Source organism: Sphaeramia orbicularis, chromosome 5 (genome assembly GCF_902148855.1).
Source record: "Sphaeramia orbicularis chromosome 5, fSphaOr1.1, whole genome shotgun sequence".
In the NCBI taxonomy this organism is placed as follows: Eukaryota; Metazoa; Chordata; class Actinopteri; order Kurtiformes; family Apogonidae; genus Sphaeramia; species Sphaeramia orbicularis.
The window spans coordinates 34,688,799-34,716,702 of NC_043961.1; the positions used below are offsets into that span (position 1 = coordinate 34,688,799).

Below are 27,904 nucleotides of genomic sequence, written 5' to 3' on the forward strand. Positions count from 1 at the left end.
TAATATCAATTGAAGTACATGACAAATCTACAGGATGGGGAAGCAAAATTTACAATATTTTGAGGCAGGGATTGAAAGACAGTGTATGACCAATTAGTTTATTGAAAGTCATGAGAATTTATTTGCCACAAGAAAATTGACATAATAGAAAATGTTTTTATTCTATGTGTCCTCCTTCTTTCTCAATAACTGCCTTCACACGCTTCCTGAAACTTGCACAAGTTTTCCTCAAATATTCGGGTGACAACTTCTCCCATTCTTCTTTAATAGTATCTTCCAGACTTTCTCGTAATAGTTTTGCTCATAGTCATTCTCTTCTTTATATTCTAAACAGTCTTTATGGACACTCCAACTATTTTTGAAATCTCCTTTGGTGTGACGAGTGCATTCAGCAAATCACACACTCTTTGACGTTTGCTTTCCTGATTACTCATATGGGCAAAAGTTTCTGAAAAGGTATGGATAATAGTGTTAGGTATGATTATGACATCAATATATGTTTGGTTTCAAAACAATTGACGTAGTGCCTGCTGAGAAAAAACAACTAAATGTTCATTGTAAATTTTGCTTCCCCACCCTGTACATGCCTTTTACAAACTCTCATTTGTTAAAACATTTTACTGTATATTTTGTGTATACTTCAAATCAGCATATTCATCCTAGTAACAATATTCACATCAACTTAAACATGTTTGTTGTAAAAATTAGCCTGAATAAGCTCAAAAGTCAAGTTTCAGTAACACTTACTGTTACTAAATTACTAATCAGTCACAATTCTTGCATGCATTCTATGCTTTCTTTTACTAATATTTTTTCCTATTTCTAACTTTTTCTGTTCACACTTTTTTATTTTACCCTAGATATTACATTTATTTATATAAAGCTCACTGCCTTCATGAAATGTCCTATAAATAATCAGCCTTACCTTGATATTTGAAGGCACTAAAACTAATAAAATGTATTATTTTATCATAGTACTGAAATACCACTTCTATGCAGTATTTAATTTTATTTGAGAATATACAAGCTTTGTCTGTGGAAGTTCTCCTGAGGACAGCAGTTTGATGCAATTGCATAAAATTGCAAACTTAAAAGAAAAGGTGACACATGAATCTCATAATATTTCTCTGTATATTACAAACCTCAAAGTTAAGTTAAGTGTTATGTAATAGGTGACGTCCAGAATCGAGCTACTGATCAGTTGCCTCATGCTCTTAAACAGGTTCTAAATGTTCTTCAGTTTATTCAAAGTGAAAGCTGTTAAAGGAAAGACAGACCTGGAGGGACGCCTGAAGGAAAACATCTTCACAATGAGGCCTGCGGGGCAGAGGAAGTTTTCAGCTCTCCCTGCAGATTGTCAGCACCCCAACTTTTACCAGGAAATACAGGATTAATATTTAATAAGACAGGTAAAATCTTTCGACTGGCAACTCACATTTTTATTGCATTTTTTCATTCGACCTGAAAAGTTGACTTAATTAACCTTCAAGTCTGTCAACATAAAACGCAGGCACAATGTAATTTTATCTTACAATGCCCGAGCTTATTAATTAACTTTAAACCAAACCCACATGTGAACTAAAACAAAATAAGGTTACCACCTGACAGAATAAGCACAAAATGTTTTAAACCACCACAATAGGCTCACTATGTATTCTGAGTTTACCAGCCATCATGATGATAGACAATAAATCTCCTTTCTATAATATTAAAGTCAGCGTTGTGCAAGTTACTTCCAGACTGTAATATGTTACAGATCATTTGTTACTGTTATTTAACCCATAAAAACCCAGTGGTACTTATGTGGCAGCTCCAAAATATTTTTCTCACTCTATTTAACCTTTCTAACGTGATTTATCACCATTTATTATAACATTATCCTCCGCATTTTGTGGCTTTTCAGTGGAAATCAAGTATTTTCCTATATTTAATTTAGTGATCATGTAAATGTTCATAAAAGCTCAGATTAAAGTTGAGGAATATTATATCAGAAACAGAGAAACTGAAGAACAGGTGACTTTTTCAGCGAAGATATCAATAAATGAACGTTAAAAACAAGCATCTCCAGCCACTGTCATTGATCCAACTCCATGGGTTTTACTGGTGAATCAATGTTGTAGACGATGACAATATTTCCACGGTAACTATGGACCCTCTGAATGTCCAAATGGGTCATATCTGATGACCATGAAAAGATGACAAACTGTATTTTATACCAATTATTTACATGTATTTAAAGGTTAAGTGGTTCAAAAGTTATTAAATTGTTTAGATCGGTAGATGATTTTGTTTGCTGGTGGCTGTTTGGGTCTTTATGGGTTAAAAGTAATTCCTTACCTTACAATATTACTGTCAGAATTGTAATGTGTTACATGACTCGGGGGGGGGGGGGGGGGGGGGGCAAATTTTTGGCTGGATTTTTGGCTGGATTTTGGGGACTTGGGGCTTTTCTGGGGCAATTACCATTATATTTTGGAAGTCCACAATTAGTTTTGGGTGAATTTTAGCTCCCTTTTGATTGGATTTTGGCTTGACTAATAAGGGCCATTTAGGACCCATACATCCACCAAGAACCTTGCCGCCCAGAACCCCCCCCCCCCACACACACACACACACACACACACACACTTCTAACTAGTCATAGAAACGTTATCTAACGTGTCATTGCTGATCACAGGGATCATGCTAACTAGTGTCTGACCACGAACAGGATCTAGAAATTTACTGCTGCATTTTTGATTCCTTAACCCTTTCATACATACTGGTCACTACAGAGGACATCTATCCTACAGATGTTCTCTTGTTTATTCATGGGTTTTGTTGTTTTAGTTCCATATCAACCAACACAGTGGACGCTTATGCACCATCCCATACACTGTAATTCATACCATTACTGTAACTTTCCTGTTTTGATAAACTTGATCTGCAGTCACATATTTGAGGGCAAATCAATTGTTAATTGTTATTAGACTGTAATTAAGGTTTTTGTTTGTTTTTTTTTAAACAAAAAGTTTGGGTGTTTTTTGTTTTTACATATTAGTAATAACTAGTATTATAGTATGCTAAAATGTGAGAAAACATCAGATTAGCAGCATTTTTTTTTTATTTCATAGTTTTCATGCAGTATGTCAATAAATGCATGTTTGTTTGCTTCAAAAATTAAACACATGGTGTCCAGCTGTACATTTTTGGGTTAGGTTCATAAAAAAATCAATCACATTGTTTTTTTCATGCCTAAAGAGGAATAAAATCACTAAGGAAAAAAAAATCTTGCTTAAGGTTCTCATAATTCATGCATGAAAGGGTTAAAGTCTCACGGTCTTGCTGTTTTGTTTTGTTTTTTTCAATTGAGCAATTACATTATGGGCTAAAAGAGTGTTTTAACGCAAGCACAATTGAACATGTGCCGAGTAAAATATTACTGAAAATTGATTAGTAATGCCTTACATTACTGCAACAGAAAGTAATCTGTTACTGTAATGCATTACTTTTGTAACATGTTACTTTCAACACTGATTAAGGTAAATAATGTTCCATGAAGTTTCTGGACAGGTGGATATTTGTGATTGTTGGACATCTCATTCCAAAGCGTAGGCATTAAGTTGCAATAACCTCCAGTGGGAAATGTGTGGAATGTAAAGCCTGTCTCGTTTCTGTACGGTTTTGGTAATTGTGAGAGACACTTTAAAGAAAGAATTTGAATAACAGCAGCAAAGTGCATGAGATCCTGACTCTTAGCCCACAGTATTATTCAATCTTTCTATAACACAACCTAAATGCATATTTCATTCGATAATTTCTGCCTGGTAAGACCCAAATCCTTCAAACTCCTTATGATGCTTTCTATAGATTTCCTTTATTTGAAACTAAAAGACTTAATCCAAACAGACAGTATAATATCTAGACACACAGAAATACATCTCCAGATAAGATATAGCTGGAACAGTTTGGAAAATGCAAATGGGAGTAATCCATTGAAGGAAAAACATCCTTTGATTTGTACTTCATTGTAAACAGTATAAACACAGAATATTTCATGTTTTTTTTCCTAGTCAGTTTGATTTAATTCGGAAATACACATCCTCTACTCATATGAAGTTGGAACAGGAGCAGTTTAGGACTAATAATAAGTTAAAACAATGAAATAAGAATGGGATTTGAGACAGGAGATGTATATAGATGATTGTGATTGGTACAGAATTGACAGTTTGTTAACAAATGAATGAGAAAATTGATGAAAACAATCCTCCTATAATGAAGTTCTGACTAAACATAATATCACATGAAATTTATATTCTGAGATTATATGATTATATTTCAATTTACGGTTTGCAGAAAATGCTGCTTTTAGCTACAAGATCAGACACTGTGGTTAGTTTTCACTCTGTGTCACATTATTGCTTCAAAACAATCTTCCTGCAACTGCCATACTAATGTACAAGTTAGAGTCACTTTCTTCAATTTCGCTTTCACCTTCTTCTACAAACAATCACTGTGAAATACGAGGCATGGCTACAATCCTTTAAGACGCCTGGGGATGGAAAACGTTGCACCTTACTGTGACAACTGGGCCTGCGTTTGAGCATGAATGTGTAGTGAAGAAGCAAAAACTGCAGGAGGGATTTTACTTTGCCCACAGCAACATTGCCACCACCTGGTAGCTTTGTAACATGCTGCAACAACATGGAACACAAAATGAATGTCTCTCTACAGTATTGTCTCATGGAAGATGGTTTGGTCCAATAAAGCGAGACAGTGACAAAACCACAATCATACATGTGTTTTACCCTTTGAAACATCCGTCACTGCCTCTGTAAATGCATAAGGGGGAGCAATTCCTCCAGTACTTCTGTGATGGACCAACTATGCTAAAAATAAAGAGCATTTAAGTGATTATAGTTGCGTAATTTTAATGGTATTAACTTTTAATCTCTACAACTTTAACAATGAAATTTACGTAACATTGAAAATTAAGTTATCTCTAAAGAAAAATTAAGTTTTACCACAGACAAAAGGTTCATTCTGATCCCTCTAAACCCCTGCTACTGATGAATAATTAAAACACAGTCCTTCATAGACCAGACAAGTCCGGAGTTACATGTACTTCTCTGATTTAGCATAACTTTGATCAGTGTGCCACCTAGTGTGAATAGATCAGCACTGAGCTGTCCGCCATTCTCTTTCTTCCTGAGTCAACTTTAGAAAAACAAATCTCACAGGGAGAGTTGAACCATCGTCTGAACACTAAAGCCTCCTATGGCCCTTTGATAATCTGCCTGAGACCCCTCCCCCCCCAAATCATCCTTTACACCTGATGAAACCACTCAGGGTATCAGGATGCATTTTTCTGCTCAGCCAAGACAAACACAGGCACATAGTAATTAATTCACACAAAGGGAGCAGCTCTCATTGATAATAGGTGAAAGGATGTGTGAAATGCTGCCAGCACAAAAGATCAAGGGTCAGAGAATAGACTGTTTCAATGATTTAAATGGATTTTTTTGCACTAAATGTTAATTAATTTTTGTAGTCATGCTAGTGTGCTTATTAGAATTTGGTTCAATTACAGAGATAGAGGTCTCAGCACTGCAGAGAACTGTGAAATTCTTAAAAAGCCTTATATGTTGAAGGAAAAATCCACCCATGGGTCCTTTAACATAATAATTCTTTGTTGTTTTTTCAGTGCAGGCAGTGTTTTAATTTATTTGACTTTACTAGAATTTCAATTATTTCTCAAATCACTTAGATGAGAGCAGGCATGGACATGTTGCACTGAGCTGTGGGTAATATGTGTAGGTGGGGAAAAATGTAATTAGTGACAAGCTTACTTAAAACAAATAACGTAGATGCTGAAGAAACTGATAACTCATCATCTCACACAATAAAAACTTCAACCTACCTTTTACCACCAAGTTTAGTTTTAGACAGCCAGACAACAAAAGTGCTTCACATACTTCAACATAATGTCACAATGTCAACACTGGCCTGGTTATCCAGAAGAATAAGAAATATACAGCACAAAATGGACCCCGACATGCATGGTGCACCGCTAATAGCTGTTTTCAACAGCAGCCACAAAGCATGGAAATAAGCTTAAGGAGAAACTTTGAAGATACAACTGGCAGAGAGGAGAGACGAAGCCTCTCTGCATCGGCTCAGATAAGGAGGGGAAATCAGGATGCTCTCGTCTTTTACAGAGTTGGGGTAAACACCGCTTGTTAGAGCAGACCTGTGTGAGCTCAAACATGACATTTCAAGATCCAGCGGCTGCATGCTGAAGTATCTTTCGAGTGCCAGGGCTACAGGCAGTACCGGTGACAAGGCTGCAGCCAATTAGGACTGTTTGTGAGCGAGTGTCTGTACCTGTCTTTCAGGGTGGATGAAAGTGGGTCAAAGCTGGAGTGTATCTATGTACCAGAGTACAATGGCAGGCAGGTAGTACTGAACTCACAAACTTGAAATGCGACAGATGGGGATTAAATAGCTAAAGTTCAAAATTCTTTTAATATGAGGTGACGGTTCTGAATTCAGAATCATTACCAGAAACTTTGATGCTCCAAATTCAATTTCAGAATAATAGTAAATGAGCTACTGGGTTCAAACTCCACTATCATTCATTAACACATTTTTGTGCAGGTAAACAACTCAGGAAGTTCAAAGACTCATCAATTCACACACTTTAGCGAGTCAGACCTTCCTGTATGGAAGTAAACCATTTCTGCCACAATTCAGAGGCTTTTTCAACTCCTTCATACATCAAACACTCCAAACTGCACTCGCTCTCCATATTCACATGGCTGCTACTCGTGACCGTAGAGAGCAGAGAGCTGAGTTCTGTTTAATGATGCTGAGCATGTCTTTCCAAGTCTATGTCTGTGGAGGACAGCTCCAACCAACATGACATCAGAGCTGTGATGCAGAGACCACTTGACATAATTGCTGGTTTGATGTAGTTGAGACTTCATCTTTGACAGGACGGAGCCCGTGCCTCTGATCTATGGTCTATGTTCACGGCCTCTGATCTCAGTTCAGCTTACCCTGTCCGTATGTTTTGTACAAGCTACACACAAAGAGGGATACAAAAATAATATTAATAATTCATGAGCAGGGAAGTTAACTTTGTACTCACTAAATCAATACTGCAAACTTGGCTGCAAACATCAGTCATACGACTACATGTCAGTTTGCAGAACTTGTTATCCACTTTCACACAGTGTGTTTCTATCGTATCTCTGTTATAAAGTTTAGATGGCTGTTTGTCATTGTTGGTGGTGTTTTTTTAATGATGTAATGCATCTATTTTCAGAAAAATTTATAATAAAACAGTTACAGAGTGGAGCAAGATGGGTGAGGATTGTAATACAAAGACCATCAGCATCAACATGAAATGCTGCTAATACTGGGTGGAGCATCATGTTGACGGACAGGTGCATAAAAATGGATCATTGTGAAGAAGAATTATGTGGATATTTCACAACTTCATCTGAACACTTCAGTTAACAAGAAAAAAAATCTATCTATCTATCTATCTATCTGATTTTATATATATAAACATTTTGATGTGAATATCATAGCATCCTAAGATTAATCCAGATGAACATTTATGGGCTGAACTGAACAAAGCAGGTCTGTGCAAAGGCTTCCTTAAACCCCCACGAGATCTGCACCAGAACTCATGAGTGGGTGATGTAAAAGTAAAGATAAAAACTGAAATTAAAAATTCTCTCTGCTATTATTCTGAAATTTCTACATCATCAAAATGAAAAAGTTAAGATGACTACTAACCTAAGGAATATATTTATAAATGTACTGAATTATGTAATAAAAATAGCTGGTGTATGTACATTTCAAAGGAAAAGTTATGAGAGCTACATGAGACGTTTGCAGGGCTTAAACTCCAAGTGTGAAGTTTTAAGGAAGCTATATTTAACCCATAAAGACCCAAAAATCCATCATCAACCAAAACCATCTACTGATCTAAACTGTTTAATACCAGTTGATTCACTAATCTTATCAATACAAGTAAATAATTGGTGTAAAACGCAGTTCGTCGTCTTTTCATAATCATCAGATATGACCCATTCGGATGCTCAGAGGCTCCGTAGTGAACGTGGAAACACTGTCATCTTTTACAATATTGATACACCAGTAAAACCCATGGAGTTGGATCAATGACAGTGGATGGACACACCTATTTTATGTTCAGTTAATGATATATTTTGCTGAAAAAGTAACTTTTTCTTCAGTTTTCTCTGTTTTTGGTATAATAACCTTTGACTTTACTCTGAGGTTTAATGAACATCTACCTGATCAGTAAATTAATCATAGAAAAACACAAGATTTTTATTGAAGAAACACAAAATGAAGAGGAATATTACCATAAATGGTGATCAGTGCTGTGTGTAACAAGTTAAAAAAGTAACGCTTTACAGTAACATAACTACTTTTTTCAGGTAAAAAGAAGTGTAATGCGTTACTACTGAAAATTTGGTAACGAAACGTAGTTACTTTTTCAATTCGGCACAATGCTACTTTTCTTAGGGACGGATTTGAGCGTCATGTACAATTTTTACCCTCAATTTTTTTACCACCTAAGAATAAGGCACATGCTCCAAACCGTCAGGCATGTGCAAACACATTCTTTTCTATGTAAACATCCAGTAGTCATCTGGTAGTGAAACAGCTACGCCTGCGCAATAGTCACAAACTCCCATTTCACCTCATTTCACCAGGTAACTAAACAAGAGCTGGACAAGCCCTTATGTATTTTGTGTTCACCTATATGCCCATAAAATGTATCGAGGCTATGTTATTTCATATAGTTTGATAGGGCTTAGTGGTGGTGTTGAAGCGTACAGTAATCCAGTGTTTTCTTGTCCAGTGCTCTGTTTGTGGCGTTTTTTTTAAAACAAGGAGCACAAAAGAAATACCTGTTATGTTGTCCATAGTAGAATTTTATGTAGCTCTACATATTTAGGAACAGATATGTGGTTCTGCCCAAAGTCCAGCAACATAAAAATAACGTAAAAGTAACAAGTAATGTGAAAAATTACTTTCCATTGAGGGTAACTTAGTAAAGTAATGGATTACTTTTTTAAAGAAGTAACAAGTAATGAGCAAAAGTTACTTTTTAAAAGTAACTTCCCCAACACTGATGGTGATAAATCACTTGAGAGGGTAAATATAGAGAAAAATTTGTTTGCAAACTGCCACAAAAGTAAGACCGGGTCTTTAGGTTAAGATTCAAGATTCAAGAAGTTTATTATACACAGTGGTTAGACTGAGTAATGAAATTCCACTGAAATAACAACTAAACTAAACTAAACTAAACTGAAATAAAGACATAAACTTAATTCAAAGCATTGAAAGTAAGTAATATAAAGTGAGTACCATGTACAAAAGGATAGAGTACAGTCAAAAATGTTACTATTTGCACCAAAAATCCTGTCACAGTGGTAAGGAATTAAGAAAGTGCAAATATTGTTTATATTGTATAAATGTGCAAAGGATATTTGGAAATGTCACAGCGTCACTGATATTTGCAAATGTGTCATTGAGATGATGTACTGTATGTTTAAATGTTCAAAATTGCAAATGTGCAGGTTAAATTATTGGAGCACTGAAACAGATAACCATGGTTCAATAGTCAGACAGTTACGCAATAACTTGTTGGACAGTATGTGTTGTGGGGGCGGTGCTTGATGATGTTGTGTGCCTTCTTTGTGTCCAGCAAATTGTTGTAATTGTCCTGTAGTGGTGGGACAGCTGCTCCACAGATGGACTGTGCAGTTTTAATGACACGCTGGAGAGTCTTTCTGTCCTGAATGATGAAGTTCTCATACCACACTGTGATGGACTTTGTCACGATGTTCTCCGAGACACATCTGTAAAAGTTGTTGTGGTGTTTGGAGGATAATCCAAATTTCCTCAGCTTCCTTAGAAAGATGAGTGTCTGCTGAGCCTTCTGGACAATCTGCCATGTGCTGTGAGTCCAGGTGAGGAGTGGAGGAGTTTGAAGGTCTTCACTCTCTCCACCTGAGTCCCATTGATGAATAGTGGGGTGTGCCAATCTTTCCTCTTCCTTAACCCATAAAGACCCAGTGCTACTTTTGTGTCAGTTACCAAATGAATTTTTCCCCTATATTTAACCTTTCTTAAGAGATTAATCACTATTTATTATAATATTATCCTAAATTCAATTAAATTCAATTAATTAAAATCAGGTATTTTCCTATATTTAATTTACTGATCATGTACGTGTTCATAAAAGCTCAGATTAAAGTTGATGGCTATTATATCAGAAACAGAGAAAATTGAAGGATAAGTGACTTTTTTTTTTGCAAGGATATGAATAACTGAACCTAAAAACAAGTGTGCCCATCCACTGTCATTGATCCAACTCCATGGGTTTTACTGGTGAATCAACATTATAGAAGATGACCGTGTTTCCACATTCACTACGGAGCAAGGTTATTATAATGAAAACTAGTGAAATGACAAAACTAGAATTGGAAAAACACTTATAAAAACTATAAAAACTTATAAAAAATTACAGATAAAATTCCCTTTCTTTGCTGCTTTCTCCCAACTTTAGTCTCCATGTTGCCAGGTAGAGTGGGGACGAGAAGTCGACTCTAAATGACAAGTGACGAGAAGTAACGGACCGTGAAGTGCCATATGGTGCCGCCAGATACAATTGCTTGAGCAAAATAAATTAATTTCATATAAATCTGACACTGACAAAGACAAAGAGTCCTGTATGGAATTTCTTTGAATATGACAACGAGGAAGATAAGAGATATGAAAAAACTAATACTAAAACTAAACTAAAACAAAGGATTTAGAAAAAAACGAAGGCTAGTAAAAACTAGCAAACCTGCTCTAAAAACTAATTAAAACTAACTGAATTACAGAAAGTCAAAACTAAATAAAACTAAACTAAAAATGAAAAATCCAAAACTATTATAATCTTGTTACAGAGCCTCTGAACATCCAGATGGGTCATATCTGATGACCATGAAAAGATGACAAACTGCATTTTACACCAATTATTGACATATATTGATAGGATTAGTGGATCAGAAGTTAGTAATCATTTTAGATCAGTAGATGCTTTTGGTCATCTGTGGCTGTTTGGGTCTTTATGGGTTAAACTGATAATCATTCTGAGACTCAAAATTTAAGAAGACATTATTAGCTGAGCCACCTCTGCCTCCTCTTCACCAGTGTTCAGTCTGATGACGGTTGTATCATCAGTGATGGAAGAATTGCTGTTGGAGGGGGTGCAGTTTTTGGTGAGGAGGGTGTACAGGAGTGGACTGAGCACACAGCCTTGGGGCATCCCTGTGCTCACTGTCATTGTGTCTGATTCCCTGGTACCAACTCTGCCTGTCCATGGTTTGTCTGTAAGAAGGTCCAGGACCCAAAGGGGTGACAGGCCAAGTAGAAGAAGTTTTTCAGCCAGTCTGCTTGGGATGACTGTTGAAAGCTGAACAGTAGTCTATAAGCACCATTCGAACGCAGGTGCCAATATTTTTGAGGCGTGAAAGCGCTGTATGGATGGCTGCATTAATGGCACCATCAGTAAAATTATATGCAGTACATCTACTTCTGACTTAAAATGACCTCAAATTATTATGAGTGTTTAGAATAAAGAGTTCAAATGTGATGTCAGGGATATAAATGTATTGTACTAGAGAAATTTGTAATGAGGTTATTCATAACCATGGGCCAAAGTGTCACTGTGTCAACATCTGTGGCCACTAGAGGAAGTAGTGAGTCCTTTATTCTGTCTGCTGTTGACAGAATACAGGATATGAACTGGTAAGAGACAACTTTCGGTGTTAAACAGTGAATAAGGGCAGCGGTGTAGTGGTCCCTGGAGAAGTGGGTGTTCTCTCGATTTTTGCCTTTTTTTTTTTTTTTTCTTTTAAAGTAGTCCAGAAACACGTGCTGTTTTAGAAACAGTAATATGTAAGACCACTCTATTTAGTTCACGCAAAAATCTGTTACTATTATAAAATTATCATGGCTTGATCAGGAGCAGGTTGTAGGTGTTATTGGTCACACAAGCAGCTGCATGAATGTAAAATGTATACAATATGAGGCAAACGTAGGATAGCATTAGCCTTTCATAGCATTAGCCCACTCACACAGTTTAACTAATGGCGACAAAATCTCTCCTTCTCTAAATGTGCAGTCATATGGCCAGTAGTTTAAAACAATGACTCATTGTGAATTCACCTTAAAACTTACCTCAGAACTATGTATTCCATGAAAGTAGGTTCTCCTGATACGTATCACTCACTTGAAAGACGTTTGTTCTGCTTTTCTCGTTCGCATTTCCAATAATCGCGCATCTTTCAACGAGGCGTTGCAGTGACCTATCAATCAAAGCACTGGCACCTGAGGTGTCCAATCTGGATCCAGAGGTGGCCAGCGTTAGTTAGCAACATTTTCCTCGGAATGACCCGCCCTAGTCTGCCTCTGATTGACTCATCAGTCCTCATACCGAAAGTTAACCAATCTAATCAGTGAAGGTACCAAGTACTAGCCAATTAGAGGCAGAGTAGGGCGGGTCATGGCTTCACCATCCTAGGGGAAAACATGGGCAATTTGACTCAGATACTACTGAATGGTGCACATAAAGGGGATTAGGGAGTGGGTATATGCAATGCTGACCGAAAAATAAGTAGGTATACAGCGTATACCAGCGTATACACTGGACTACACCACTGAATAGGGGTCTCCACTGGAATGAATGAAACAAAGAAAGAGGGACATTTAATTATGTCACATTCCCGGCATTTCGGCTTCACTGGTGAGTTTGATTGTAAAATGTATAATGGTATAAAGTTACTATGTTTTGTTGTCATGTTTGCTGTTATTTGTTAATGTTTCAGAATAAACTGTGAGTTCTAATCTTGTTTGGATAATTTCAAACAGATCTTTACTGTAGTTACTGACAACACAAACCCTACAGAAAACAGAGGTGATCTGTGATATGCTAACAGAGCTATAATGTAAACTATCAGTTGACGCAGCACCTGAAAATTTTGATCAATAAAGATCCAGTGCTATTTTTGTGGCAGTTTCCAAATGATTTTTTTTTTTCTCTATTTTTAACTTTTCTTAAGTGATTTATCACCATTGATAATATTATTCTAAGTATTTTGCATTTTTAAATGAAAATCAGATATTTTCCTATATTTAATTTACTGATCATGTAGATTTTCATAAAAGCTCAGATTCTAGTTGATGGGTATTACATCGGAAATCGAAAAAACTGAAGAAAAAGTGACTTTTTGAGTAAAATATATCATTAACTGAACATAAAAACAAGTGTCTCCATCCACTGTTATTGATCAAACATGTATTTTACTGGTGAATCAATGTTGTAGAAGATGACTGTGTTTCCGTATTCACTACAGAGCCTCTGAACGTCCAAATGGGTCATATCTGATGACCATGAAAAGATGACAAACTGCATTTGACACCAATTATTTTGATGTATTGAGAGGATTAGTACATCAACAGTGATTTAACTTTCTATATTAGTAAAGGATTTTGGTCGCCAGTGGACGTTTGAGTCTCAGAGTTATTCTGATCAACTATCTGAATTTTTGTTAGAAGAAAACCTTGTGTGTAAACAATGAGCTTTAAACTCCATTCAGTAAATGATACAGTCTGTGGACACACAGCATTGATTTGTTGATGGTAGCTCTGTTAGCTGTGGATGTGTTCTTGTGTGCTTCTTCCCCCTGTTGTTGATAGTTTGGAAGATCAGTACTCATGAGAGTTTTACAGAGGTTGAGATGCCATATGGTGTTTTAAAGGGGTCATATTTTGCTAAACCCACTTTTATTACTCTTTGGTACATTTATTTGTGTATTATGACCCTAATAGCTCAAAAAGTTTGAATTTGAACCCTCCAGGTGCTGCAAAGCTATCTTTATATTCATTTTGGCAAAAATTTAGTGGATTTCTACAACCTGTTTTAATTCCTGCTTAATTTGTTACATAATGTATATAGCTAGTTACGTCACAACATTTGCACATAAAAGGTCAAGACTTCCGACGAACGTTTTTCCAAGTATGACCTAATTGTTTGTCAGCAGCAGTTGTAGTCCATACTGAAATTATGTCCAAAGTTCAAGCTGATTACCTAAAATGTTCAGTTGTTGGTTGAATGGGACAGAGCAGCACAGCCAACAACCTGGAGGGGGTGGGGCATGAAGTGGCTCATGTGCATTTAAAGGGCCAGCTCTAAAAACAACTTTTCTGGTGTCATTACTCAGAAATAGTGTTGAAGGTGGACCTGTGGAGTTGAATTAATGAAGAATTCAGACCCAAGCATAGCATTTACAGTTCATGTAGACCACAGGGAAATGTTTTAAAATGCATAATTCCATTTCAAAAATGCAAAATATTACTACTCTAAGTTACAGAATATGAAATAATGAGTCAGAGCTGGTTATACCAATGAAACACTGAAATAACAACTGACAGCAAAGAAAGGAGTTCACAGCAAAATGTCACTGGTTAAAGTAGTGTCACCCTCACTCACCTGCTTCATTCTTTTGTTAAAAAAAATAGCAATTTGGGTCCTCATATGTGACCCATAAAAGTTACTGATGAATATGCAAAATGTCAGGCCAAGCACTGCACTGGTTGGTTTGACTTTTTGGTATTTGATATTTAGAGTGTGAGGTAATTTATATTTATGCTAATAAGGGAGTAGACTGTTTCTTGGGTGTTGCATTAGAGAGTGTGTTTTAGACCACCCTTTGTAGTGTAGGATGTTTTGATTTAACATCGTATCCTGGTGACTGGAAGGCAGACTTCATAAGCTGTGTGCACTGATGCGATGCTCAACAGGTGTTGCAATGTAGCTGGAGGGAATCACAGAATGAGTGTGGTCAGGTCAGCTCAGAAGAGGCTGTCATTCACTGGTGACTTTGGTCGCTTTACTGTTGCTGCTTTGAAGACGGTTCAGGTTGAAGGGAGAGTTACTCCACAAGAAGCAGTTTCAGAGCACAGGCAGACTTCTGCAGAATTCTCCGCGGGCTGTTTTAAGAGCATTAAGTGTTTGACATCAAACCTCAGTGAGGCGTTGGCTCGGGTGAGTTTGGTGTCAGTAACAAATCCTTAAACAAAAGGAGGAGCTAATGTAATGTAATATGACAAGCTGGTAGCTTTACAGCTCCACTAAGACGTATTGCCAAGGGGCATATGTACAAAGCAGGCAATGAAGTATAAGTATCATTGTGGTGGCAGGGCGGTTCACACATGTGGACATAAAGAGACTGTTCTGCAGATCAACAATGAAGGACAAACGTTCACAGTCAGGTCACAACACTGTGAATGATGCCACTCTGTCTGTCAGCTTCACTATGAGCTGTTTCTTATGACGAGCTGCTTATCATGAGCTCTGCATGATTGCTTTCTCTGCTGATCTAACCACTAATTATTTCCAAACCCTTTCTGACACTGAAACTCTTTGAAGTCATTCATACATATGAGGCACACACAGTCAAGCGTTTAAACTTGCAAACACATTTGATTTTTAGTATGTAGGTTCAAACACAACGCTGCTCATTAGCCACAAAACATTGAACTTGATCGACATTAGTAAAAAGGACGCTGCTCTTTCTATTTGACAGAAATAATTTTAAAGCGCTTTGGACACAGTCTGTATTAAGACGTTTTATGTTATGTTTGAACTGTAAGTAAAGCCTGATCATAATGTTTTGGGTAAAGAAGAAAGAGTCAAATAGTCAAATCAAATAATCAAAGTTTTCTGTTCTGAAAAAGTGAGGCTTAAACAAACAGGGAAAGGGAATGTGTTTGGGAACCGATTATAGGGAATTCATTTATTGTGAGTCGTTTTCAAGGGAGTCCTAACATACATAACACATGAATGAATGAATGAATGAATGAATGAATGAATGAATGAAATGTCATAAATTCTCTACGGGAATAATAAAGTGTATTGTATCATATCATATCGTATAGTATTGTATATCTATATTTATAACACTAGAAAACCACAATTAAAAGTTTATGGAGTTCAACTGATCACCAACTACATGCAAAATTATAAATAACAACACTACACCTTAAAATTAGAAGTTAAAGAATGTTTGATATACTAATCAAAAAGATGGAGACAATAATTGCAGGTAAATTATTTCAGTCTTTCCAGTTGCCAATAGCCCAATGCCTGGACTCATAATATGATGAAAAAGGTAAATGTGGAAGTGAATGCATTTAAATACAGCCATTTAAAGTCACAGTCACATGTCATTGTTATTACTTGCTATCATGTTTCTTTTAACTATCTATGAGAGATCTGTGCAATATTGGTATGTGCAATATGTGATTTTGTGATTGCGTCTTTGTTTTAGTCGAATACTTCTGTGTTATTAATTGCCAGCTTCACTTGTGCACAATTCATAAAAGACATGACAAACTGTGAAGCTGAAACTGAAGCACTGTGGTACTGTTTATCTTTCAAATGTTCATTGTGGTCGGTTTCAGATGCTGCAGCTCTTTCATAATTCATAGTTTGAGTTATTGTTTTTTCGGTATTAATTGTCAGCCTTGTTTATACAAGCTGGACTGACTGTACATATCCTGACCAAGGAAAAAAAAAATTCTGACTTTGTGCAGTAATCTCAACATGGCTTCTCTGCCTCCGTCCATGATAATATACATTATATAGCCTAAATGTCATCTAAAATTAACGTTTATTTGTAACATAGTATAGTAAACTATTACATGATAAAAACAAATTAATTCGAGCAAAAAAAAAAAAAGTCTCTGTTTTGAATGTCTGGGGTCGCCAGAAATTTGTGATGTTAAAATAGGGTCACGAGCCAAAAAAGGTTGGGAACTACTGCACTAAGGGGACAATAAAGTGTATCATATCGTATAAATACAAACTGAAGCCAATGAATTTGTCTCCTTACATTCACTTGTAGTCATTTAAAAGCATCACATATACTGCAGTGATGAGTACTGTACCAGATAAAGAAATATAACTTGCTAGTGAAATTTTAAATTGTCATTTTATCTAAAGAGGAGTTTATATCAATTTTCTTTGCATAAAATTTAAGAAACAGTTTTTAAAAATAAAAAAAGTGAACACATTCACAGTTGTTAATATTTTCTGGTCATGTACTGGGAGTTGGTCCAACTGAATCGTTGCCTCATTTTAACAGTGATGTACACACAGTCGAGGGTGTCACTCTGAGCCATGCAAACTGTGCCCTGCATGTTAAAGAGAAGAACCCGGGAGAATAGGCTATATTTCATCACCACAGGAGCCCTTGCGCTAACTACTGATGCAAATTTATACAGACTCAAAGAACGGCAGATTCTCCTTAGGATTGCTTTTTGCACCACAGCGTTGTAGTGCACTGACTGATAAGACGAGGGATGTCTGATGGAATAGGGTCGTATTTACAGTCATGCTGAGTTGCATAACAAGGCCTAAACATTTTTCAGTTCAGGTACTTAATATAGCAGCGGTAAAGTCATATTTCTGCAGCTTAGACTTTATATCCATTCAGTCTAAGTCCTCAATAACTTTGTGCTTTTGTTTTGCTCATGGTAATGCATGCTATTTTGACTTTGACTTCACCCCAGTCTCCTCCCTCCCCTTCACTGTATCTCTATTGTGGATTATGAGTCAAACATGGTCTTTGGGAAGTTTCTCAGCATGTGTCTGCAGAGGAGGGCTGAACACTGTATCTAAGGGGTTTACAGTGGGCAGAGATGGGAAAAGAGGCCAGGAGTACTGAGTAGAATATGTGGAGTCAGCAGACACACAGGCAGAGGGTTCAATGACGCAGAAAACATGGCAGGAACTCGAACAGCACATTCTAAACTGCAGCAGAGGTGAATTTATTTAGTATGAATATTTTTCATCTAAGTTTGGGCTATTTTCTTTCTAACTAGCATTTGATTAGACTGGGAGTGTTTGTGTTTTTTAGACTGTCAGGAAGTTGTATAAGCAACTAAATTGATAGTTTTCACTCAGACACACATGCATCCTGCAGGCTGTTTACACACAAACACATATGCAGTTTTCATACAATTACACAAAAGCCACAAATACACACATAATCATACCAACGCCAAGATGAGCGGGATTAGTCCCCCTGTGAAAGCTGCCGTTGTTCATACCTTCAGCGCTCTCCTGGCAGCTCAGTGTGTACACAGCAGATCGAGCAGTGACAAATTTAGCTGCTTTAAAGTGGTGGAGAGGAGTGACTATTAAATCCGGGAGATGTGTTCACTGAGCGCACAGTATTCAGCTTATGTGTATCCACTTAAAATTTTGCAATAACCTCAGTTTCACAACCCCACTTTTTCTATCACTGTGTGTGCATGAAACAGTGAGAGACTAGAAAGAAATAGGAGGAGATTAAGAGACAGGAAGAGGCACAACGGTTCAGAGTGTGAGAAATTACTGCCATCCTTTGAAACAATGCAGCAAAGTCTGAAATGCAGTAGAAAGAGAGAAGCACTTCGCCCTTAATAAATCAAGGAGATAGAATAAAGCAAGGTTTTATGTGCTGTGCTGTGGAAGCAAATAGCATTTTGGGGGACAAGAAGTCATGCAGCAAATGTCAGCTCAGAATGAGTTTTGCACTTTAAAGTAAGGCGTTCTGTTGTGGGCCTTCTTTATGAAACATTGCAGTATCATCAGATACAACATGGTACTATATGTTTTTACTTTAAATGCTCTTACCACAATATTTCAGGGCAGCTTTTGCAGATTACTCAGATTAACTCTAATGGTGCCAGACAGCTTCATTAAATGAACCTCTGAACCTGTCTATCAGGGACCCGTTGCTACAGAAAACACATCAGCTCAAGTATCCGTTTACTGGCCTGCAAAATTCTGCTCATATGGACTATAAAATGATTTTTAACATTAATACCTATACTTAAAGGGGCTATGTACAGTACTTCTGCTATCAAATATAAACAAGTGGTGCCAGGCACAACAAACCCCGCCCCTCACATGCATTATAGCTTATTTTGGCATTGCTGTAGTTGATGTCATCATGTCTGTGTGTGTTGATGTCAGCATATCAATTGCCTCTATATATGTGTTTGAAGTAAACTGAACAAAATTGATGGTTTTATAGACATTTTAAATTTTGACCATTATAAGTAAATGAGAGAATTTATTTTTAAATTCATAAAAATTTTGAACTTTGACCTACTTTTCCCAAAATGTAACCACCTCTATTCTGTGTCACTGGCGATCTATAAAATGAATTAGGTATGAATTCAACCAATAGTTTTACTGCTACAGACATTTGAAATTTTGCCAATTATTAGTAAATGGGGAAAAAAATATTTTAAAAATTCATAAAAAAATTTACCTTTGTCCTACTTTTCCCAAAATGTAACCACACCTAGTCTGGGTCACTGGTGATCTATAAACTAAATTTGGTGTGATTTCAACCAATAGTTTTACTTCGCGAGTGTTAACAATCAAACAAACCCAACCAAAAACAGCACCCTTTGCCTCTCCTTTGGGGGGTGTAGTAAAAATGACCGAAAGGTATCATTAGAATGGCTAAAGATGCCAATGTACTGTTCTGTATGTGTTCACGATGACTGTCCAGTGAAATTCTGTGACCACTAGAGGGAGTAGTGAGTTACTTTGCTGATCTCCCAGTTTGAGGAAAACTAACGCCATGGAGCCTTTGACTAAAGTGTCAAAAAGTGACTAGTTGGGGTAAGAACTGCTAATAAACAACTTTTAGAGTCAAAGAAAGTCACAATGTAATAAAAGTTAAAAGTAATGTTGTTTTTTTCTATTGGACACACCTATATTCATATTTTGGATGTAAAAAAAAAAAAAAAAAGACCCAGTGCTGAAGAAAAAACACTATTTGTGTCTGCAAATGAGGTTAAAGCTGATTTACCATACATTTTCTCATGTGTATTGAGAGAATACAATAAAAATCTGTACACCAGACTTTGTTTCCACTAAAAACACACACACAATTCACACACAGTGCCAGCCAGCCCCACATCAATGCAAACACAAGGCAAAAAAGAGTATTTTGCAGTCATTTGTTACTTTTATCTGGCTATATTAAGCTTTTCATATTTCCTTCTGTACTCTCTTTTACTTTATTTTAATGTACTTTGAACTGGAGCATGTGGTCAAGTGTTTAGCTTTTCAACTGACTTTTTAGAGTGACTAAAGATCAGCATTACATCAGTTTACAATGGATTTATATCATACTTCTTTAAAAACTCCACTGTTCAGAAAGAAAGTGTCCCATATCAACTTCAGAAGTACAATCCCTATTGCTCTGGACAAATATGCCTCTTTTTCTCTTTCTTAATGACCAGTCAAACATTTATGAAACTCAGTAATCATCTCCCGTTGTCAGTCATGGAGAGCATGTTGATCTTCTGTCAAAGGGAAGTCATGCTGATTCTGAGATCAAATACTGTACTAACGCAGTAATGCAGTGAACTCTCATTGGTTTATTGATCCTGGGGGAACATGCGCTAATGAAGATACATGTGATTCCCTGCCAAGGAGCATGCAGTGTGTAACCGCTGTATGTAATTAAACACAGTACCTCAATATACTTCAGCACTTCATAACACCTTCCAGACTTCATGGAATTTCACCAACAAATATTTTCTCCCTGACTAAACAGCAACTCTTACAAAATTATGCATTTGCTGTGACTGGCCCGAGGCTGTCGTTGTGAGTCGTGATGTACGGACTGACAGACAGGCAGGTATGCTACTCTGAGCTCTGCTGGGGCTCCTAAATCCAATATGGGGATTAGAACAGAGAGAGAGATCTAAATTAGGCCTGTATTGACTGTGACAGAGCGATTTTCAATGCTGCTGGGGATACCCAGGGACGAGGATCAATAATGTATGTAAGGATATATAAACCTGTCTAAAGGGTTGTACTAAGCCAACTAATCTGTGCAGTCACCACCTATATCATTTGCATGTTTAATACATCAGAATGGATGAAACAGGGGGAGGAAAGTTTATCATATTTGGCAAAAATACTTTTAGCCCATATTAACTTACACACACACATAGAGTTCCTGGAATAAAAATGACCCAATCAAAGAAGCACTTAAAAGAGTCGTTCTCTATCTGAATTATATTACTATTACGTTTCATGGCCGACAGCCCGGGAGTCTAATAGGGATGAGAATGTTGGCCAATAGCCAGCACCTTGACCTCTCAGAGCAGAGACATGAAGATCGCTCCGCACCAGAGGGAGACTGAGGCTATTCACAGTTTCAGACCTCTGTGGACCTCCTGGACTACATTGCGGACAATCTAACACTGTGCCTGTCCTCACATCACTCTGGTCCAGTGGAGCAGAAAGGTGAGTAAAACCACTGCACTGTCAGACATCGGCCACTTAGGCAAGACGGAACAAAGTCGGAGCTTGCAGGGATTTGTGCAAACACAGTAATAGTGCACACGATACTTTTCTATGTAGCTCTGAACCCTTATGAACTTTTTGTTGCCGCAAGCACTTTAAGGGCAAAAACTAGGACAAAATATTGGTTAAATTAATAGCAAAGATAAAAGAGAAAGCACGTAACACAAAGAAAGCCAACATCTGATTAATACATGCATTTCCAAGAAACAGTGGTTTCACTTGCCTTTTGCTCCTGGCAATATTACATTCATGTAAAAAAAATGCTGTTAGGACAAGAGCAGTATATGTACATGCATAATGTATATTGTTTATAGACGTACTGGACTGACTGAGGAGGGGTTTCATATCAACAGGATCAGTTCTTCAGTTATATTATATACTAACAGCTCTTGTTCTTTTAATCATCATTTCTTTTTCACACAAAGATATTTTTGTCTTTCTTCTGTAACAAAAAATATATTGGAAGTCATTTAGCATAAAACCCAATTCCAGCTCAACACATCAAAACCCAACGGCAGCCTAACTGGAACTGTGATTTGCATATCTGTTGGATTTGCCCCTCATGCTTGTGCATCCACTCTGACAACTAACCCGCACGTTGTGGCCCAATCAAAGAGAATTTGCATGAGCCAAATAGAGTATACACATCATGCCTCACCACACTTTCATCAGGCCTTTAATGATAAAACAAACACATACGGCCCTTTTGACGTGTGTTTGGAGGAACTGAAAAGGCAGCAGCACTAAAGCAAAAAAAATTTTCCTTAAATTTATTCATCACAAATATCTTGCTCAAAGGCACCAAAATGCACAAAAAAAGGTATTAATGCATTCTTTTACAGCTGTACTTTCACTTGGTCCAATCACTCCACTGTGTTTTTGACAGATTTGAGGATTACGAAAACTTTCACCCTTTGATTTTTAAGACAAGAAGGAGAGATGGGTTCAGCTGTCAGCCATGATGCGATGCGATACGACTACTGCCACACCCTCTTCTTGTTTTACCTCCTCTTTATGCTGTGATGCCCTCCAGATAAACTGAGCCACTCACACTCAGCGCTGTGAATGTTCATGCTCACAGATTAGCACAGAAGCAGTTTGTTTAAATGCTGCCTTCAAATGAGCAGTTATGCATTATATACATACATATATATATGAGAGAGAGTGTATATGCACACATCATTTGCACATAAATCCTGAGAGTGTCATCTCTCTGCTCGACCACAAACACATGAAGCAGACAGACACAGAGCAGTTCAGCTGCACTCCAAAACCACTCATTTAGTGAAGATGCTTCCAGCTTTCTGCCGGTCTGAAGCAGAATATTAATCAGTGCCCTGCAACACTTGAAGAGTAATATGCTCTTATCACCACAGTATTAAGCCAACAGATAAATTCAAACAAAGTGCATTATTTATAAAAGCATGCTCTTGTGCAGAGAAGGGGCACAGAACATCAGCAAAGATAACAACAATCCACTGCACTGAATGTTCATGTTTATCTTAAAACATACACACATCAAAGTGGTTAAATTAATTCCTACAGATGACATAACAATGAAGCTCGGGGAAAAAAAAGCTCCTCATCTCTGGAAAATGACTGATATGTTTCCATTAGTAGCTGTAGAAACTGCAGTCTGAGCACAGTTGTTGTTGACACATGCTTTGAAACTCCGTTCACACACACTTCTCTTCCCAGGCCGTAATGAAGGGAAACACAGGAAACAAAGACTGGTGTGGCAGAGTCAATGTACGGGATGCAACTCTAAAGGCAGTTTTATTTTGATATCTGCTCTGGGTTCTTCTCATTATCTATCATAAGTCCGTGTGAAGAATCACTTTGCATTTATGGCCGAGCAGAGGCATCAAAGGCATTGACTAACTTCTCACAGTATGACTCCATGAGGAGACATACGGGCCCGGTGAAGGATGATGCAGCTGACACTTTCATTCCGGAGGCAAGTCAATCTTTCCCTTTTTTTCCTCCTGAGGGAAATATGTATTCTGACCGTGTGCATTACATAATAAGATATCACTTAAATGTGTTTCCCTTTTCCCTGCTTCAAGGTTGTGTTCGATGTTTCTGCAGCCCTGAATATCTTGATTTAGTTTAAATAATTTAGTGATCAGTCTGAGCACCGAGACCAGCGTCTTCCTGTCAGACTCAACCACAGTATTCCTGCACACCTGCATTATGAATATTTCTGAAAAGGAGACTGAGTTGAAATAATGCTACACTGACCGACTGCCATTGCACTCACATACACACCTATGCACAAGTTTAACACCCACAACTGATTTCTTAGAATCCACCCTAAAGTCAGGTGTCAAATGAGAGAGAAAATGACTTGATGGGAGTGGTCTTTTCCAGGATGACAAGGAGATGAGGTTACATGAGTATTCCAATGTTCCTCATTTGTCATTATTGTTAGACAATGTACTCCATCATCAAACCACCAAATTATGTATTATGTTTTTGAAGAATACTGTTCATCCCTCCAGTAGTGTTCACAGACATGTACAATTAATGTGAAGGTGTTCTGGGGGCACATGATGGCCCCACACCTTACTAACACACACTATATGTTGTTAGTTTAAACTCTAATATGTGTTTTCTTCTTCAATATGTGACCTCCAGCACAGCTGAGCCATGCACAACTTTAACCTGAATCGTGTTCGTTTATAGCTCTTTTATTGCTCGTACAAATACCAAGAGACAGACACATCAAACCTACTTCTCAGCAACTTGTCACACTGACAGAAACATGAGCTACAACATCCTACAATCTATGCTGAGTCTATGCTGTAAGGAAAAAGAAAGCATGTTTTTTTTCTGTTGCCCTTTGCAAAAGCACACACATTCCTGAGACATTTCCCATAGTGGACAGAAATAATCCACTTTCTTCTTTTTTGTGTTTTACAAAAAGTCTACGTTTTGTCAGCAGTAACAGTCCTTCAGTACCTTGAACACATGTCCAAAGCCTGAGTTCAGCTCAATTAAAATAGCAATAAAATTGTGGATAGGGACTGGGAGAGAAATGCTGAGGGTGGAAATCAGTTACGCTGACATGCAGGTGCTTAGTAATTTTTCAGAAGACAGGAGGTGTAAGAGTTACTACTCACTGGCTTGCATCAGTTGTCCCTGACGTCCAAACACCTGGGAGAAGGTGGCATGGCTGCAGGTGAGTGTGTCCTCCATGGCTGTCCTGCTGGCACACGCTGAGGAGAAATGAACGTAAGGAGGGGGGAGTTGAGGGAAGGTCAGCAACACTGCGTCATATCAAGATGCAATAAAGAGGAGAGGGGAAAGACAGAAGGAAGGCTGAGAAGAGGGAGGCTTGCCTTCACTTGTAGAAGCTGGTGTGTGATGTCTGGTGATGATTGCCCTCCTCTGGACCCGTCCTGCTGCTGCTGCTGCTGCTGCTCCTGCTACTGATGCTGTTACTGCTACTGCTGCTGCTGCTGCTGAGGAGCAAAATACAGCCCCTTGCTGCTCACTCCAGAACTGCTCGCTGCACTGATAATGGGAGGGGGTGTGCCTGCCTGCTTGTCAGCATGTAAGTGTGTGCGCAAGAGAGAAAGTTCTCTGAATGTGTGCCAGTGAGAGCATTTTGTGTGAGGGAAAGTAACAGAGGGTGGTAGAGCAGGTAGCAGAGCTGTAGGCACACTTGCTCTGCCAGCACTCTGATCTTGTGCTTCGTCTGTACAAGCTGACAGTCCTCTGCGGCTCCAGACAGGCTGGGTTGAAGAGAAGAGCAAAGAAGAGGGGAGCCAAAGGGGAGAGCACGCTATCTACATCAGGTAAAAGTCAATCCTCCCTCCCCCTCCGTGCTTTCAGTGCGAGTAGACGGCAGTGTCTGTCCTCTGGGCACAGGACGGGACTGTTGTTTTCTGATCTGTGCGAGTATGCCCCCTTTTCTCTCCTCCCTCTCCCTCCTCCCTTTTCTACAGCCCTCATTTGCTGTGCCTCAGCAGTAACATCTCTCTCTCTCTCTCTCTCTTGCTCTCTCTCTTGCTCTCCCTCACATCCCTTTACTCTCTCCACCCCACCCCATGCAAATCCCCTCGATCCATCTTAAAGCCCAGGCCGCTGCTGGGAAACAGATTCTAGCAAACTCAAGTGCTTCATCTTCCCCCAGTGCCATGAAAAAAAAAGGAGGAGGATGAGAAAGTGGAGAGGTTGTATAAAGAACTGAAAAGTAGGGCTGGTGCAGCTGGTGGTTCCTACAGGCTTCATCTTGAAAAGGAATTGTAGAAAAGTGCTGAGTATAAAATAAAAATTAGCTCATACTTGACTGAAAAATAACTCCATCAAATCCAGCTTGTTGGATGATGTAGTGCGAGAGCTGTGGTGAAGCAAAGCACAGTAAAAAATGTAAACATCCTCCTCACACAGCAGCGCAAAGGTGTGTTAAGGTTCTGTAATAAAAAATGAACGGTAATTTTCGATCAAATTTGCGTGTGATATATAATCTTAACATATCCTTGGAGGCATGGTTTAGCTGTATTGTACCCACTGTGTAGTGGTTGGCATGGAGACCTCCACCGCAGTCAAGAGTGTGACACAGTTATTTCAACACATTGTGGCACTCGGGCCATTGCACTGTCCAACCCTCTCTGCACCATGTCAACATGCTTTTGCATTTAACAGTCAATTTCCTACCAAGGAAAACAGAAAAGAACTTGGCCAGGAAGCCCATTGTCACGGAGCCATCTCTAACACCCCTGAGCTGCAAAGTGAGAACACCGGAGACCTGACCACAGCACTCACATCCTCACATCACATCCTCCTGTTTTGAAAGGAAACGGCAGGACACTCAATGGATGCCAGGAGCTGAGGACAAGGCCCAGCTAGTGGTTTGACTCGAGCAGGTGGCTCTGCAGATGAAAAGATAAACAAAAAGCTACGTTTAAAGCATAAAAAACAAATAACTGAGATGTGTTTGTGCGAGAGCAGGTTAAGTCTTTTGAAACCTATAAAGTCACCTGCTGCACAAAGACTCCAATGAGATCTATAAAAATGCTAATGTCAATCTGAACACTGGCATTTCACAAACAATAAGAAGGCACGATTTCACTTTCAAGTCTGGCAGATGAATGCCCAGCAGAATAAATCTCTCCTCCATCTTCATCAGCTTTAATGTCATTCCCTTTGAACAGGAAGTCAGGGCATATTGAGCTTTTTAAGGAGGCTGTATATTGTCATGTATGAGCAGCTGCCGTTCCTTCCCACTGTGTTGCCTGTCACTGGCATTAATTCGTCCCCAGAAGACAAATAAACATATAGTTTAGTACAACATAATCAGGGTTCCTTATGTTTAATCTGTGCCTTTGTTTGGATACAGAAAAGCTGAGCGGAAAGACTTCAAAGTAAAATTTCAATACTTATGTCAAGTTATGTGGTTGATTTTATGATATTGGTTTTTTTTTTTTCCACTATTGTTATTTCTTTTTCTTTTTTTTCTCTGTCAGGTGGGATGATTTGTTTGTTATTGTTTTGATGAGGTTATGATTGACTATGTACTTGGGACTTAGAATAATGTCAGATATGATATAGGTGAAAGGAGCGGATTTTAAAAAAGTGTTTACTTGCTCCCACTCCTTTTCAGATATTTAAATAATACTAAAGTTGGCTTCATTGCACTGGCTCCCTGTAAAAGCTAGGATAGACTTTAAAATACTCCTCCTCACTTACAAAGCCCTTCATGTCCAGGCTTCTACTTCTCTGATAGAGCTTTTAGTTCCAAACTATCCATCTAGAGCACTATGCTTTCAACATGCAGGCCTACTGGTGGGTCCTAGAATCTCCAGAAGTAGGATGGGAGCTAGAGCCTTCAGCTATCAGGCTCCACTATTATGGAACCACCTCCCTGCCTCGGTCCAGGAGGCAGACACCCTCTCTATGTTTAACCCATAAGGACCCAGTGTGACTTTTTTGTCAGTTCCCAAAAGATTTTTTCTCTCTATTTAACTTTTCCTAAGTGATTTATTACTATTTATTATATTACCCACTGAATTTTGCATTTTTTCCAGTGAAAATCATCTATTTTCCTATGTTTAATTGACTGATCATGTAGATCACAGGTGTCAAACATGCGGCCCGGGGGCCAAAACTAGCCCACCAAAGGGTTCAATCTGGCCTGTGGGATGAATTTGCAAAGTACAAGTTAGGCCATCAAACTCAAAAATAATATCATAATAACCTATAAATAATGACAACACCATTTTTTTCCCTTTGATTTAGTGCAAAAAACATTAAATTATGACAGTGTTTACATGAACAAACTCTCCTTTGACAATAAAATGTGAATAACTTGAACAAAATGAAGAAATGAAGAAAATTAAGTGCAATTTTAACAATTTTCTCCCTGTTACTAAAAGTTTTTGTGCATTTGAATAAGTGATAAGTCGAGGCATAATATTGATAAAACTGTACTTTTATTTC

At 38.0% G+C, this 27,904-nt stretch overlaps 1 protein-coding gene across 2 annotated transcripts in view; it reads right to left on the reverse strand.

Moving 5' to 3' along the window:
- Positions 1 to 25,290, reverse strand: part of kaznb (kazrin, periplakin interacting protein b) — a 141,015-nt gene extending 115,725 nt beyond the window's left edge. Inside the window, exons 1-2 of one of the 2 annotated variants that reach the window (XM_030134595.1) lie at positions 24,802 to 25,290; positions 24,583 to 24,678 (exon numbers count right to left, since the gene is read on the reverse strand). In XM_030134595.1, coding sequence (XP_029990455.1) covers positions 24,583 to 24,658 — 76 coding nt within the window. In that variant the 5' untranslated portion in view covers positions 24,659 to 24,678; positions 24,802 to 25,290. The remainder of the gene's footprint in view (positions 1 to 24,582; positions 24,679 to 24,801) is intronic. The other variant, XM_030134598.1, reaches the window with a different exon arrangement.
- Positions 25,291 to 27,904: the final 2,614 nt, after the last annotated feature.